Source organism: Vigna unguiculata, chromosome 1, assembly GCF_004118075.2.
Source record: "Vigna unguiculata cultivar IT97K-499-35 chromosome 1, ASM411807v1, whole genome shotgun sequence".
Taxonomy (NCBI): Eukaryota; Viridiplantae; Streptophyta; class Magnoliopsida; order Fabales; family Fabaceae; genus Vigna; species Vigna unguiculata.
The window spans coordinates 40291852-40308877 of record NC_040279.1 but is presented as its reverse complement, the minus strand read 5'-3'; the positions used below and the strand labels follow the sequence as shown (position 1 = coordinate 40308877).

Below are 17026 nucleotides of genomic sequence, written 5' to 3'. Positions count from 1 at the left end.
TTATGAAGTTCAAATTATAATGAGGTATCAATGAAGAAACTCATTGTATTCTACTTTCCTCTTATTCTTCAAAAGTATATTAAGGGGAGAATGAATAAGTGTTACTGTTTTTTATAATATTATTTAGTTCTTATTTTAATTTCATACAACAGATGACGCTACAAGAACTACTATTCAATCATTTTCATCAATTATGTTGTATAACTGTTACTCTCAGCATCAATAAAATATCTGAAAATGTTCTTTCATCTTCACATAGTTGTCTTATGGAAGTCTTAGGTTATTTATAGTGCTAATAAGATAACGCATTTCATCTACTACTCTCTATTTTTAGTCAAATTATTATTGAAGTATAAAATTACGAGTTAAAATGAAAACTGAGATCACAAAATTTAGTAAAGAATTTATTCAAATGTTAGAAATTGTTATTAGTTTTTGTCAATAGGTAAACATAACGTGGTGGTATGTACAAAAGCTCGAGTATTACAAAAGCCAGTAGCGGATAGATAACATGGGATGACTCGAGACAAGAGATTAATGCTGACCATTGACCTTACATTATAGTGTGGATATACTGGCCCATCTTTGGCAGAAAGCTAAAAGCATTAAGGCACGCCCAATTCATATCGAATCAAGTAGAAATGCAAGAACGATTACAATATGAGAAACAAAAGAATTAATGGTCAAACTAAAAAAAATAAAAGTTACAATTTGATTCAATTATCTGATTATACCAAAGAATGTCTACCAAAATTATTAGATTAGCTCCTTTATAATCAATCCCTCCTTTCTTAAAGAATTATCCCGACTTTCTTTTTTGTGTTATCTTGTTTTCTTCTTCTTCCTCCAGCCCTTTCCCCTAGTCTTTCAAAGATGATAAATGCTAAATTCATGGAGGGATAATCAGAAAAGAATTACAGATTTCTGAGGAATGTTCCATATCAAGGAAGCTCAGAACTGACCAATAGGGTATCTGAAAAAGGAATTTTCTGCATTTGTCTGCAGAATGTTTGCCTCGTATGTGTAAGATTTTCCGTTAGAAATTCACCAGATAAATCCAGAATCGAAAATATAATCTCAGAAATTCACAGGTGAATAGGAGCTCCGGTAACTTTCAGACGGTCCCTTAAACCTCCTCACCAAAGAAGAACACAGACTCTGCAAAGACAAAGTAGATGCTTAGACTAAAGACGCAACTCCCAACCTTCTTGTACATATATCGTTGAGCTAAAGTTTTAAAAACTCATTTTATCTTTCCCTACCACCTGATTGGAAAAACTAAAATTGAAGCATTCATGTAGAACAATACCTGTGTTCTCCTAGGCAAGCTGATCCAGAAGTCCAAGTTAGGGATAATCTGAAAAATAGTCAAAGAAAAAACATTTCAATCCCAAAAGCAGTGAAGACCCAAAAGGGTGGATTTAGTGCTCTAAAAGAGTGCTTCGGAGAAGGATTTGACATGAAATTAACATTTTAAAACATCATAAATCAACTGGGTGTATTAACAAGCAATTTCCCGCCATTGAAGGGGACAGTAATGAATTCGAGTTTCAGTATGGGATGCAGAAAATTTAGCAATGACATTAAAGTTACCCATACATAAATACTAAAGCCCACCATGAAAGGCAAACAGAAGTGTTACACTATGCAATATCGATTCAAAATACCTCATAATTAAATTAAATCAATAGAAAAAAGAGGCCAATAATAACTAACTGAAAAGGGTTTCTTTTTCTCTTTTCACTTTCTAGGGAGAAGAGCATGTATAACGAAACAATTATGGACTAGTCAGTTCTTACAACCTACACGAAACGCATAAGTATGACATTTTCTAAAAGATCAACTCTTGTTTAAAATTTATCATTTTAAAAATTATAAAAAGTCTGTGTTTTTGGTCCCCAATGAGATGCTACAAACACAACTTTTGCCAAAAGTAGAGACTAAACAAAAATAAAATTTAAATAAGAGCTTGAAAAAACCATAATTTAGAATGAACATATTTAAGTCCAAATAAAATGAACATGGATGTGCATAATATTAGGACTATGAGAAAGGGGGCTCAGATATGATAGTTACGTTATAGATTAGTTAGAGGGCTGATGAGTTAAATAATTAGGAGGACGTAAGAGAAGGGATTGATTCTAGTTTGTGTCATTTGTAAATAGAGTATTAGCTCTTTGTGAAGAGGAAAACCATGGAAGAAAGATTACTCGCCTATTCCTTGTTCTTTTCATCCTATACATTAACCTTTTTCTTTTCTTTCCTATTCGTAATTATTGGTTCGTAACACATACCCTACAGGGAAGAGAGTAAAAGACAAGTAAACAACAGAAAGGTAGCAGAGAGCGTACATCTACACCACGAATCCCAAGGAAGAAAAATCGGTAAACTATACCAGCCAGGAGATATGCAGCAAAAAGGCACAAAACACTGGAAAAAGATAGAATGAAACAATTATTAGTAATTTAGCCAAATCACAGCCCCCCATGATAATTCACAGTCCCAGGAAAGACAGTAAAACCCTTACATGATCATTAAGGTGCCAAACCACCCCAACCCTCCTCCATGAACATTTATAATGACGGCACAACCGGATGGGTGCTTCAGCTCTGTAACCTGCTTGAGAAAATTAAAACTGTCAGTAAATAATAGTTGTCTTTGCTTTTAAATTAATATCACCTTCATATTGCCCTATGTTTTCAACTCTTGCCCAGCCATCATTCATATCCTCCTATTCCATTACTAGATGATATCAATGCAGGGGAATAAGAGATTGGATTTCTGTGCAACTTTCTTCATTTTGAACAGCAAAAAATTGAAGACATAAGAAAAAGATTCATTATCTTGTGTACTAAAGCTGAGAGCTTGTTAGCTTAGCTCTGCTTCACTTTTGCAAAGTCAATCAATTTTCCTTCCATCTATATTCAACATCTATAGCTTTGAAAAAAATACATTTTGACTGGTAAGGTCTTCGATCTTTTCATTTCACAATTAAAACTCCATTCAACAATAATACAGAGATAAAATAACTTGAGCACATTACAAAACAATAAATGTTTTCACATCATTGAGGGACATGGCAGTTGGTGAAGAAAATAGCTGGAAAAGGAAAAATATAAGAAAATCTTTCTTGGTACACTTCAACTGATAAATTAATTCACAGAAGAAGAGAAATAATGATAGCATGTCTGCAATAAAATTAACACGATAAAAGTAAATAAAAGGAACCCAACATCAGACAATATAACACACTGATGGAACATGGACAGCAATATCATTTGATAATATTATGAAGATTCTACAAGACGAAAAGGAAAATCCAACAAATTCAATCACATCCATTGCTGATTCAAGAGCCCACAAACATCATTTCCTAGATTTTCAAAATTTTTCAGTAATTTTCAATTTCCAAGTAAACAAATTAAAAATATATACTGCACAAGAACATAATAGAGCTATGATAAATCTGCCTAATAGTATATCGTACATTAACAGATAATATGCAAGGAAGCACTAATTATAAAAGATTTCCAAAATGGAGAGGGGTGGCTTGGTGGTAAAAGTGGAAGGGAATGAGGGATAGGTTGTGGTTTGAGTCCCCTAGCTAATTAAAAACTAACATACTAACAATTAACATTTGCCAATTAAAAAAATAAAAGATATAAAAAATAAAGTACTCACATAATCACAGGCACCTAATCTCTCCAGAGATTGTGGTCCCTGTAAGTAGAAGATTGATAAATGAGACAATCCATCCAATCATTACCAGAGTCATAATATCTGTTTTAATCAATTAAAAACTTAAAATAAATAAGTATAAAAATAAAAACCTACCTGCACTCCATTTGAATTGCAAATAACAGATACAGCTAGCGAACAGTTGAACTTAGGGCCACTGTTTGACATTTTAAAAATGACACCAGTATGGGGATTTTTCTTATCTGCCATTGAAATAGTGCATAACATTTTAAAAATGACACCAGTATTAGAGTCATATTTTCTAGTTGAGTTCATACTTAGAAGCATTACTCAAAATCACTTAAATCAAAATAGCGCATAACATACAAAACAGGAGAATAACTGAAGCACAGCAAATTAGCAAAAGAAATCCATAGACTAAAAAAAATAAGAAAACAGAAACAGATAGGAAAATTGGGCTTACCAATTATATCAATATCTACTTTTGGGCCACGTCCTATGGCTGTGCATACATGATAACCTGCATTAATTACTCTGTTAGAAGATGAAGATTCTATCCTACCAAAACATCACTCTTAGATGTACAAAACAACTGACTTCAATGGGATATAGTTTACGTCTGGAAGGCTTTTAAATGGCTAAGCAAAATAGAAGGGTATCGCCAAAATTAACTATTGAACTAAAGATCATGAGGGGGGAATATTATTTCAAGCCTAAAAATAATCTCTACTAAAGAACATTGCAGCTCTACTTACAAGCTGAAACAATGTTAATAATGAAAAAACACTAAGTAGTTCATGCATGAACACTTTTTTTTTTCAGATTTTAAGTGCAAGAGTGCTCGATCGAACAGGTATAAGCAAATTAATTCATAGTTAAAATCATCGGCACAGTAGATTATACGTTCACATAGCAAAAAAAGTTTACAAAAAATGAGAAACAAATGAAAACAATAACAAAAAATACAAGAAATATTAATTAGCAATAAAACTTGTAGAAAAAAGTCTGATAATTCTTTACTTATGTGTAAGTCTAATTAGTTATTAAAAACAAGTTCAATCACGCCATCACTTAATATAATCTAAGGTCCTATTAGGAGGTTGTAAGCTGAAATTTAAAAAAAAAAATTGTTTGGATAAAATATGGGTAAAGTGGTTTTTAAATCAATTTTAATTCACTTTTGGAAGCAGTAATTAAAAAAGTTTCCTAATTCTACTTCTAAGGCTTTAGAAATGTCTCATCTGTTTTGGTATTTTCCTCTATCCTTCTCCAACTCTTGTTCAGACCCTAAACCATCGTGCTTCCCTTCCCCATGCCTATCCATCACCTACATGCATCCCTCTCCTGGCACCCCCACCCCTCACCCACATTTCTCCCTCTCACAATTCCTCTGTTGGCAGTTCCTCCAACTGCACTGACCCCAAAACTTCTGTCATCTCCATTGACCATGACCCCAATGCCTTTATCCACCTCCCCCTCTTTAAACACATGTTTCTGACTTTCCATTGAAGAAAATCAATCGGGTACCGTATTGATGCAGATGCAGATGCAGACGGAATATTCTTTTCTGCTATGCTTCCCTCCAGATCCTCTCATCAACACCTCATTTGAACAGTCTTACATCTTTTCAGTTAACATTTTAAAGGAAAATAAAGATTGGCAACATTTTAAAACTGGGGAAAACATCTACGATAAACAACGAACTAAAAGAGAATGGGGCTTAAATTGAAAAATTGAAAATCATCCCAAATGGGGCCTAAATTGTGTAACGGTGATGGTAGAATCAATATTTTTCAGCAAAAAAAAATTAAAAACAGAGACTAAAAGCAAAAAAATGACCTGAACTGCATTTTTACTTAATGACAATCTCAAAAAAATGCTTCAGAATAAGCAATTATTGTGTAATTGGAGAAATCACACCAAGGTCAAACACCTACTAATCATTTAATTCATTTCAAAACAAGGAACTGTCCATCTCACAAGGCACAACAACTAAACAAAGCAGCAGAACTGTCCAGTTGTCACCACCACTACCACAGCCATATGCAGTAGACAATGGACTCTATTTATGCACAAAAACAAGTAATGGGAGAAAACAGATATGACAGGAATTCTACCTCCAACTTTGTTTGCCACGAGTGCGTTGCACCGAGTCCCACATTGATTTGGGCCTCCACAATCCTAAAGCATTCAATAGGACAATCAAATAAGCAGAAAACATTGCATAATTAGGGGATAGTAAATAGTTCAATATATTACATTATTTCTACAAATTCTTGAAATAATTTACTTCTTAATAAATGACTTTGTCTAACTCAATCTCATAAAACAGACTTCTAAGGTAAGGATTGCATGCCACCTATATATTATACTTTGACCTTATTTCTAGTCAATGTGAGATTCCAACACACACACACTCATTGAGAAATTAACATCTCAAGTATGGGATTAGATATTTGTGGATGATCTAACAGGAGCCCAATAAGGTGGCATATCAAAGAACTTGAGTAAGGATAGACTCTGAATGATTTTTAGACCATCTTATAAGTGGGTTTATGCCTAACTTAACCTTACAAACCCAGTTTAGAAAGTGAGGATTGCACCCCACTTATATATTGTAATTTAGCCTTATTCCTACACAATGTAGGATCTCAAACATTACTAATGAAAATCGTGGCAGGACCTTTGAATAGCCTTAAAATCGTTCCCAGTGCCAGTCCCTGCTGCTTTTTATCATTGGTATGAACTAGCTTTTTCATCTCAACCTTTTTGAAGTAGCACCGCTTATAAGGGAACAGTGACCCCAGGCAGTGGGTCAGTAGACTAGAGTGACCAATTACTAATTGCTAGTAAATTAAACTAAATATAGTTTCTAATCAGCTTCATTTTTTGAAACATTTATAATACATTACTAGATTATGATACGAAGTCAACTTGATTGCAAGATAACTAATCTAATAACTTGTTCTTTCCTGTTCATTAAAAAATGTGCAGTTTCACTGTAGTTATCTGTTATTGAGAAGAAGTATGGATGCATTGAAGCTTCATATATACATTTGGGTTCATTTCCTTAAGGGTAAGATCTCCGCAATGATCTTTTAACTCTACAATTTTCTAAGAAAGCTTAAAAAGGATGAATAAAAATAAAGCAACATAAAAGTCTCGTACTGAAAAGAAAAGAGGAAACCATATATTTGAGATATATTACAAACAATAAATATATCTAAAACACCTGTGATTTCATCAACTATTTCTTTACGAAACTATAAATTTTATCCAAAAGCAGAATTAATTATAAAGTAAGATCAGAATTCATAAATCACACGAAATCATGATTACTGTATGTCAATCAAAATAGAGAAAAAATAGCGTCACAGAAAAGAGAAAAACTCACCCAGCAGTCAGCACATACTGGAGGGTCATGATTGAAAACCATTCCATCGCAAAGCTGCTCACACAACCAATGCACAAAATTCAATTATGGATCAAATGGCACAAGCTTTAAGCTACTACAAGACCATTGTTGCCTATAAACGTATATGCTGCGTTTTGAAAGTTCGTCTATTCATAGCCAGCTCAACTAAAGCGATTGACCTTGCATAGTTACATATAACAAACACCAATTCACTAGAGGACCAAAATGAAGCAAGCTTCTAACTGTTAAACCCCTAAATTAACGTCAATATATATGGGTCAATATATATTGGTTGAACATTTTAGTACCTGAGATTTTAAAAAACATTTGTTAGTCCCTGATTTTCTAAAAAGTCATTCTAAATATCCTCTTCTACAACAGATTTCACTGCCGTTTCTCCTAAAAAAACTAAAGGAAATGACAATTTTAAATTTCCAGCGACTAAAATGGAAGATGCCTACAATCCCAATGACTAATTTGGAAATTCACTCGTTTCTTCAGAGAGTTAAAGTATCAAAGCCCCAAAAAGAAGAACAGATAATATTCTGTGTTTTCGACCATAGACAACTAAAAAACATTACTGATGGATGGAAACGCTACTAGCCAGAATCCAAAGAAATAAGTGTGACCTGATGGAGCCAACCTGAAACCAAAGTGTGGTCTCGTTTACTGCCACTTTGTAAAACCTACAAGCACCGAAATAAATATGAAAAGAAAACCTTCAGTCAGAACTGCATAACTGCCATGTCCTTACAAAGTAATCAAGACTAAAGACAGTAAATCCCCTTTTCTAGATCGTGATTTAAGAACCGACAATACCGCCATCGCCAAATTACAGTAAAAACCAGAGAATCCAGATACTGACAGATAAAACATTCCACAACACTAAATTCCAAAAACTCTAGCTATAACATTGACGAACTAATCCCCGAAACTACCATAAACTTGAATCAGGGGAGACCGAAAAAGGATAGAACAACTAATGAAAAGAAAGCGTATACATCTTAACAGGGAAAACGATATCAAATCGGATAAAAAAGAAGAAAAGACGGAACATCGTTAAATCAACGCAACAGAAAAAATAGATATAGAGAGGGTTCAGGCAAGATCAAGAAGAGAAGGAGAGAGAGTACCCGTCTTCGCTGAGGATGCCGTGAGGAAAGTTGCGGATGGGAGAAGAGAGGGTGTAATTGTAGAGACGGTCTCCGTCGGGAAAAGAGAATCGGCAAGGTTCGGAGGCGATGACGGAGGTGAGGGGTAGAAGAAGCATGAAGATGATGATGATGCGTTGATGCAGCATTGACATTGCGAAGGTTGAAGGTTGAAAAGACATTTTATTTCATTTCATGCTGCTCGCTGCATCGTATTGAGTTGGTTGAGCAGAAGAGAGTGAAGATTGGTTTGGAAAAGCGTGAAATGTGGGGCGAAAGAAGGAACTATTGGCTATTGGAAACATCTTTAACCCCAATTTTACAAGTACTTCCTTCACCCTCTTACCAATAAAGAAAATATATTAGACTAAATTATATAATTACTTTTTATCTTTTATCTGGTTTAACGACTTTAATTTTGTCTTTGTAAAACTTTTTCAGTTGACCTCATAATCCAACTCCAAAAAGCATCAGAGAAACTTAACTAGTTAAGATTTTAAATCTTAACAAAAAGTTAACGACGGAAAATAATCTACGCTAACAAAAATCAAATCACCATAAACCCTAGTAAATAAACTCAAACCTGAAGCATTATATTTCCATTGTAACCATTCTTATTAATTAGTAAACATCATTCAAACTAATTAAAATTCTTACCAATAATTTAGTTTAATTTCTCGGAAACCTTAACAAAATTAAAATTAACACTCTAACCAAACTGCAGGTGGATTTATGCGAGGATTTGTGAAAAACTAGAAGTTGAAGTTCCTTCAGAGCGGCTTTTTCCAACTAATTTGACTATGGATTTCATGCTTTGGATTATAAAGTTTAAGAATGCAGAAAAAAAGGACAAGAAGAGAGACCAAGTGTAGTCAATGGAGTTAATTTTAAACTGGGCGAAATGACTGTTTTAAATAATGCTAAAAACATGAAAGACTAAATTGACTTTTTTTAAAAATAAGGGACAAAACTCTACAAAATATATAAATAACCCCTTATATGATTTTGCCGAAATATTATTAGTCATCAAGTTAAAATTGAAAATAAGTTTTGTTTTATTGTTAGACTACTCTGATTATACTTGATTAGTTTTAGAATTGTGAAAATGGGTTGGAACTCGCAAAGCATTCTGATCTATCACGAGTTTGAATTAAGTTGATTTTTCTTTACAAATTTCACTATGAGTTAATTTTTAATTCGACCCACCTAGAACCCGACTCATCCGGGTTGAACCAGTAGTAAGCTGAGTTGGTGAGCCAACTCGCAAATAAAAGGGTCACACAATGATTTTTTTATTATGTTGAGTTTTGCATTTGAGTCAAGATAGATTGTTTTATTTTAGCCAACAACACATTGATAATTTTGTATTTTTGTGATTTTGGTTTCTATTTGAAGTTTAAAATACTTTTGGATTGCATTTATATTGCATTGAAGTTTATTTATATTTGAATGGGAATTATAATTTAGTTTTTTTGAGACTGAAGAAAATTGTATTTTTTTAATTAAATGAGCTAGTGAGCCAACCCATTTAACTCACCAACCCGTGGTAGGCCAGACTCGATTCAAAATTTTGTTGGCTCGCTAATAAGTGAGTCAGATTAGATTGACTCACTAAGTGACCAACCTGTATTTGATCGAGTTAGACCGGATCAAATTATCCATTTTGACTACTCTAATTAATCTAGCCGAAAAACTAATTGAAAAGTTTAAATATTGCACTAAATTTGTGGTAAATTTAGCAAATCCATTGTAGTATAAGGTAGTAAAATAATAAATAGTTATTATAAATATTCGCATTTTCTATTTATATTTAATTTTTTAACAACTTAAAAATAATTAAATTGTTCTCATTATTTTTCTTGTTAAATATAATATTTTTATAAAATTTATTCATTTAGTCCTTGTTTTTTTAAAAAATATCAAATTAATCTTTCAGATCTAATTTTTGTCGTAAACTATGATTAAGCTAGTGTCGCATGTCGACGTATTTTTCTTTTAATTTAATAAAAAACTAACGAATCAAATTGAATCATATTGTTAGAAAAGCAGACAAAAAAACTAATAACAAATTTAATCCTCTCTAGACAAAAATAACAATTTAAAAAAGTAATTTAACCTTAAATTTATAATATATAAACATACACTTTCATTTGTAGTATAATTATCATCTAAGAATGTGATACAAAATTATTTAAACCTGTCCATAATTATTTTGAAAAGATTGAAATTTAATTTACAGAAAAAGATAAAACAATAACTTAAAAAAATTCCAAACCTCTGTCCTTTCCTTAAATTAGAAATTTCTTCAAATGTTCTAAAATCGAAGATTAATTTATCAACATGTTTTAAATTGAATAGATAAAGAAAAATTTGAAAAATAATAATTAAGAAACCGTTTTTATCTGTGATGTATAAGTATAAGCAACAAAACATAAAGAATATAAATGAGAAAAACTTTTAATTTTTCCTTACAAAATATGAATACTTGTACACAAACACTGCACGCTTCTCTACGTATTTTTTAAATATATATAATAATATTATATTAGTAAGCAACGATAATATTATATTTTTAATTATTTATAAATGAAAAAAAATATTATAAAAATAATAATTAATTTTTAAAAATTTAATAAATAATTATATTTTTAAAGATAAAATTAATATTTTAAAATACAAACACTCTTTGTATATACTAGTGAACACACAGATATTATCGTACCTATGTATTCATATTTTTTTAATTTTTATAAGATTAATAATATTTAAAATAATTATTAAATAAAATAATTGTTAAAAAATATTTTTAAAATAAGAAAATAATTAAAAATAAACTAATTATAAAATAATTAAAAATAAAACGGATATCGTGAAACGTAAAAAATAAAGAATCTTCTTTATTATTATATAATAAATAAATATAGATAGATTATATTATAATATTATATATTATTATAAAATGTTATCATAATTACAGTAAGATAAAATTTGAAAATAAAACAAAAATATTTTCTACTTTTATTTTGATAAACCCCTTGAAATCACCCTAGACAAGAAGAAAGGAAGGAAATTGAACAAAGCAACACGGCGCAGCCATGGATTCCGACTTCCCGAACAAAGCGTTGACGAGCACGCGTTTTTCCGACCTGAATCCGCCACTTTCCGACTCCGTTCTACAGGCCCTATCACAATCTGGCTTCGACTTCTGCACGCCGGTCCAAGCCGCCACCATTCCTTTGCTCTGCAGCTTCAAAGACGTTGCCGTCGATGCCGCCACCGGTTCCGGTAAAACCCTAGCCTTTGTCGTTCCTCTCGTCGAGATTCTGCGCCGGTCCTGCTCTCATCCCAAGCCTCACCAGGTTCCTCTATACTCTTATTTCCTTGAGCAATGTCCACTGCGTCCTATTATTAGTTGAGAATAGTGCATACCTGAATACCAGTGTATTTGGTTTTCATAGGTATGGAGTTATTGTTGTAGAAATTGTTGTAGAAAATGTTGAATAGAGTACTGGATTTTAGTGACTGGTGTGTTAGTTCCAATCAAGCTTTTAAACTGGGGTTGCATTAGTGTTTTGATAGCTATCATTGATGTTTTAAGAAATTGCAGACAAATGTGGTCAATGCGGTCGCAAACTCAGGCTCCAGAAACCTCGATGTTGTGGTCGAAATTGGGGACCTTTTTTTAAAACCTTGGTTTCAGTTTATTTTGTTGGGATACTATAATTGGGTTAATAGCAACAAATAATTAAATCATCATGATTATGTGCACATTTTTGTAGGTGCTAGGGATAATTATATCTCCTACAAGGGAGCTTTCAACCCAAATATATAATGTGGCACAACCATTCATTTCGACATTGGTGAATGTTAAGTCCATACTCCTCGTTGGTGGAGCGGAAGTAAAAGCAGACATAAAGAAAATAGAGGAGGAAGGAGCAAACATATTGATCGGCACGCCTGGGCGGTTACATGACATAATGAATCGGATGGATGTCTTGGATTTGAAAAACTTAGAGGTATGTGTTTCACTCTTAATTTTCATGGATATTTGTTTATATACATAGGATAGGATACAATGCTTCAGTGTAGAAAAATGTTCAAGATTTCTTTGGTCGTGCTAACAAAATAGTATTAAATTGTGTCCCTGCTTGCAGATTTTGATTTTGGATGAGGCTGATAGACTCTTAGATATGGGATTCCAGAAGCAGATAACTTCTATTATATCTATATTGCCTAAGCTTCGTCGGACTGGTCTATTTTCTGCTACTCAAACTGAGGCTATTGAAGAGCTTTCTAAGGCGGGACTGAGAAACCCTGTGAGGGTTGAAGTTCGAGCAGAAACTAAATCAGAAAATGATCCTGCGTCATCAAAACAGCCAGAGTCTTCAAAAACACCTTCAGGACTTCACATTGAGGTAAAGGTTATGTGGTGTTCACTTGTGTTGTTGATTAAATGTAACCTTGCTATCCAATGATTTCGTTTTCTCACCTTACTAGCGGAGTCACTTCAATGTTGTTTGTAATTTGACAGTGGTTCTCTCTTACATTATTACTTGAATCCATGTAACAAATTTTGAATGTTTATCCTTTGGTTATATTCATCCTCTCATCCTTTTTGTTTATGCAGTACTTGGAATGCGAGGCAGATAAGAAGCCATCACAGCTCATAGATATTCTTATTAAAAACCGCTCAAGAAAAATTATAATGTGAGATATGTGTTGGTAATTAATAATGTGATTTTTGCAGTCGAAGAGTATTTCATCGTACTCAACATCATTCTGACTCTAATGCAGATATTTCATGACTTGTGCTTGTGTTGATTATTGGGGAGCTGTTCTTCCTAGTCTTTCTGTTTTGAAAGGTTTCTCCTTGATTCCTCTACATGGAAAGATGAAGCAGGTATAGTTTTAGGTGTTAGCAATTTTCAACATTGAAACATAATAATATATAAATTGGCATTGTTTATCTTATTTCCCATTATGTATTAAATGTTTTACTGTTTATTACTTGATGTTTTATTTTTTGCCATCTAGTCTGCAAGGGAGAAAGCACTGGCTACATTTACATCCCTTTCAAATGGAATTCTGCTATGTACGGATGTTGCTGCACGAGGACTTGACATACCAGGCGTTGATTGTATAGTGCAGGTAGCTATATGTGTATGTGACCTTGTGAATGATACTGTGTATTGACTGATTTGTTTCATCTTCCGTAGTTCTGCCTTTCTCTTTTTTGCTTAAGTAAACCATACACTGGTCTAAATGTTTTCTTGTGCAGTATGATCCCCCTCAAGATCCAAATGTTTTTGTACATAGAGTTGGTCGAACTGCTCGGCTGGGAAAACAGGGTCATGCAGTTGTCTTCTTATTACCAAAGGTTTGGTCACAAGTATATTTATGTTGTAATGCTTTCAATAATTCATGCAGGATTCTTCAAAATTGTTCATTTCACTGTAACGGAATCTATATTCTATACAAATGTGTAGGAGGAATCTTATGTAGAATTCTTGCGTATAAGAAGAATTCCTCTCCAAGAGAGAATATGTTCTGATGGTGCATTGGATATTGTTCCTCAGGTTTGCTCTTGGCTTTTATAATCTTAATTTTTTGTTTTGCCATAACATTTGTATCAACATAACAGTGGCTAGTGATTAATTATTTCTTCGAACTTCTAATAGAGTTAACAGAAATAATTAGTGGAAATAAGATTCCCTTGTACAACGCCATACCAAAGTCCTGAATGCTAAGTAGGCTGATGCTGATTTTGCCCATTCACTTTTAAACGTTTTGTTTTGATTAATTTTTTCGGTAAACATGGTTACCAGTCCTATATTTATCAAATTGCAAATTATACATGAAAAAAATAAATAAATAACATTTTCCAGAAAAAACCACTATTAATCAAACTATTATCAGATTCGTTCTGCTGCAAAAAAAGATCGCGATATCATGGAGAAAGGAATTAAGGCTTTTGTCTCTTACATCCGTGCTTATAAAGAGCATCACTGCTCTTATATTTTTAGGTGAGTAACATTAATTTATAATGTTCCTTTCATTTTATGGTGAAACATCATCTTTATCAAACTAAATATTCTCATTCTTACAGGTGGAAAGAACTTGAAATTGGCAAATTGGCCATGGGATATGGCTTATTACAACTTCCTTCAATGCTAGAGGTCAAACATCACTCCCTTTCCACTGACGGATTTGAACCAGTTGAAGATATCAATTTCGCAGACATTAAGTACAGGTAAAAACATTTTCATAATTCATGGCATAACTTTTCTAGGTCTAGGATAAAAGCATTGTGAAGAACCATTTATCCCCAAAAAAGCGTCAACTGTTAGGTGAAGGCTTCTAAATGGCTTAACCATGTCTAACACGGCACAAGCCGTTTGGGCTTCAAGCAAAGGGCCAGGCTGCCTGACATTGTGCTGAAATTTATCATTTTTATTTTGAATAAAATGGAGATAGCATGGTCAAACTCTCTTTCCCAGACTCTTGGTCAAGAGTCTCTAATACCATGTCAAGAACCTTTGTTCCCAAAAAGATCAAGTTGATAGGTTAAAACTTATGAATGGTTGTACATCTAATAGTAAGAAATGATTGTACCAATGCTATCGGAGGGAATGAAAGCATTATATAGATCTCACTTTATTGTAATACTTTTATGTTGTGGCAATTGAATGAGTACCTTAATGTGGTTTATATAATTTTATATTTGAAGCTTTCTAATGTGGAAGACTGGAGTTGGAACACTATAAAATTTCATTAGTTTTGTCGTGAGATAAAATAATCACATGTTTGATAAAATTATGGAATAATAAACTTGATTGTATAATTATAGTTTAATAATTTATTATATAATTCAAATTGAATCTGAGCTTTGTTTTTCTTTAAGCTCCTTCCTAATTTTTATTTGAATTATTTGTGGAAATTGAAAACTCATTGTAATCTACATTTGAAGACGAAAGGGATGTAGAAGCCATTCTTTTGTTTACTTATTTTCATGTTCATGTATACTATGGGATAATCCAATTCCTCTTTTATGATGATATAATGCTGCAAATTAATTGTGTCTTGTAAGGTAGTTTACTTTAATATGTATGTCTTGGGATTCATATCGTCTTCCAATGGTCCTAAATTTACTTTCCCTTTCTCTTTTTGAAACCAATCCTGATGGCTTAACTTGAATAATATAGGGATAAATCACGGGAGAAACAAAGGAAGAAGAACCTACAAGCAAAGAAAGAAGCCAAAGAGAAAGAGCCAAAACCTCAAAAACCAAAGAAAACCCCAGATGCTGTCATGCGGAAGAAAACAGCTCGACAGAGACGTGCTCAACAGACAATAGAAGACGAGGAGGAGTTGATGCAAGAATACCGCTTGTTGAAGAAATTGAAGAAAGGGACCATAGACGAGAATGAATATGCCAAGTTGACAGGCACTGAGGAATTACTTTGAAAGCAAGGTGTGCATGCCTGGCTGTGCTGTTCTGGGTACATGGTTGGTGTTGTAAAGGTCTTCATTCAGTAATGAATGACAGTTCCAATCACCACATTTTGACTAGTAAATTACGACATCCTTGCCTTGTGGTTCTGTACCTTTGAAAAATCTGAAGACAAATACATCTTTCACTAGAAATGGAGTTTGAAGAGTTCAGAAGATGGAATTCCATTTGGTTGTTGCTACACAGCCATGAAGCCTTCAACAGTGAACTGAAATGCACTTACAGATTATCATACATGGAGAATGGTGACGGTGCGGAGATCTGTGGCAAAGTTATGAAAAGCATGAAGATTAATATATTATATACAAAATCGTTTGCCCTAATTATTCTTTAGTATTTACATACAATGATCATGTGATTTTGATTAGTCTGATAGTTTCGCCGTGGAGCTTCAAAGTAGAATCATATTTTAGGTGTTTGTATTGAAAACTGGGTTATATGTTAAAGAATCTTGCCGTGCATTCTTTAGTGAATGGTGATGTATTAAGTCCATTATGTTTCAGCCTAGAGGTAGTTCTGTTATGTCCATAAAAATGTTAAAATCAAACTTGGAGCTTGTTTGAACGAATTTCATCATGAACTTTTTGGAGAAAAAAAATTAGAATTAGTTTCTCCTATCTTTTATTTTTTATTTGGTTCCAAGTTAATTGTAATCTGTGAAAAAGTGAAATTCATTTTTTTTTTCTGGTTTTTCTTGCCGACTTATAAAGAAGTACGTCTAGCTTCTTAGATTAGGGTTCTTCACTAATAGCATGAACTTTTTTATCTTTGGAAATCCTTTGAAGCAAGAATTCAATGCACCAAAGAGGTGAGGTAGGCAAAGCTGAGAGGCAAGTTTTCAAATGCAATGGTGAAAGCAACTGAATGACAAAGTCACCGATTCATTAAAACTTAAAAGTAACATCATAAATATCTCTCTATCCGTTGAACTTTTTTGCCCCGTCTAAATCACGTTGATGATGGCCCCACCAAGATTATGCCATAGACAGCACCATCGTCTTCCGTAACATGAAATTGCTTGGAAGATGGGGCATGGCAACTAGTATCTGGCGTTGCATTTGAACATGTCGAATAAATTAAACTTCTGAATTGAATTACACTTAATGTTCTCCACTAACGTGCGTAAAGTGAATGGTAACCATCTTAATTTTGCTTTAAACTTCCCCATTTGATATCAGATTTCGGAATTCAAAACACTCGCAGTCGCACGTTGCATGATATTATATAACTTTTTGCTATACGAAGAACTGA

At 33.1% G+C, this 17026-nt stretch overlaps 2 protein-coding genes across 2 annotated transcripts; one reads left to right on the top strand and one right to left on the bottom strand.

Annotated features, from left to right (window-relative positions):
* Positions 1-517: 517 nt before the first annotated feature.
* Positions 518-8594, bottom strand: LOC114194450. The gene is made up of 11 exons (XM_028084710.1): positions 8248-8594; positions 7758-7800; positions 7094-7147; positions 5817-5880; positions 4163-4219; positions 3835-3941; positions 3682-3720; positions 2528-2616; positions 2352-2430; positions 1310-1357; positions 518-1158 (listed from the first exon to the last, which is right to left on the bottom strand). Exons 1-11 carry the CDS (start codon positions 8445-8447, stop codon positions 1078-1080), a joined length of 861 nt encoding a protein of 286 aa, XP_027940511.1. The 5' UTR covers positions 8448-8594; the 3' UTR covers positions 518-1077.
* Positions 8595-11300: 2706 nt separating this feature from the next.
* LOC114194583 (DEAD-box ATP-dependent RNA helicase 18) lies at positions 11301-16248 on the top strand. The gene is made up of 11 exons (XM_028084916.1): positions 11301-11624; positions 12045-12281; positions 12420-12680; positions 12893-12972; positions 13060-13165; positions 13300-13413; positions 13544-13642; positions 13752-13841; positions 14182-14288; positions 14372-14515; positions 15468-16248. Exons 1-11 carry the CDS (start codon positions 11361-11363, stop codon positions 15727-15729), a joined length of 1764 nt encoding a protein of 587 aa, XP_027940717.1. The 5' UTR covers positions 11301-11360; the 3' UTR covers positions 15730-16248.
* The last annotated feature ends 778 nt before the right edge of the window (positions 16249-17026 follow it).

Bases quoted from the DNA above. Each gene is read 5' to 3' on its own strand.
- LOC114194450 (XM_028084710.1), bottom strand. From the start codon at position 8,447: ATGTCTTTTCAACCTTCAACCTTCGCAATGTCAATGCTGCATCAACGC. The intron at 7,148-7,757 runs GTTGGCTCCATC...TTGTGTGAGCAG, and splicing joins AGACCACACTTTGGTTTCAG to CTTTGCGATGGAATGGTTTT. The intron at 5,881-7,093 runs GTGAGTTTTTCT...TGAATGCTTTAG, and splicing joins CAGTATGTGCTGACTGCTGG to GATTGTGGAGGCCCAAATCA.
- LOC114194583 (XM_028084916.1), top strand. From the start codon at position 11,361: ATGGATTCCGACTTCCCGAACAAAGCGTTGACGAGCACGCGTTTTTCC. The intron at 13,842-14,181 runs GTTTGCTCTTGG...AACTATTATCAG, and splicing joins CATTGGATATTGTTCCTCAG to ATTCGTTCTGCTGCAAAAAA. The intron at 14,516-15,467 runs GTAAAAACATTT...TGAATAATATAG, and splicing joins TTCGCAGACATTAAGTACAG to GGATAAATCACGGGAGAAAC.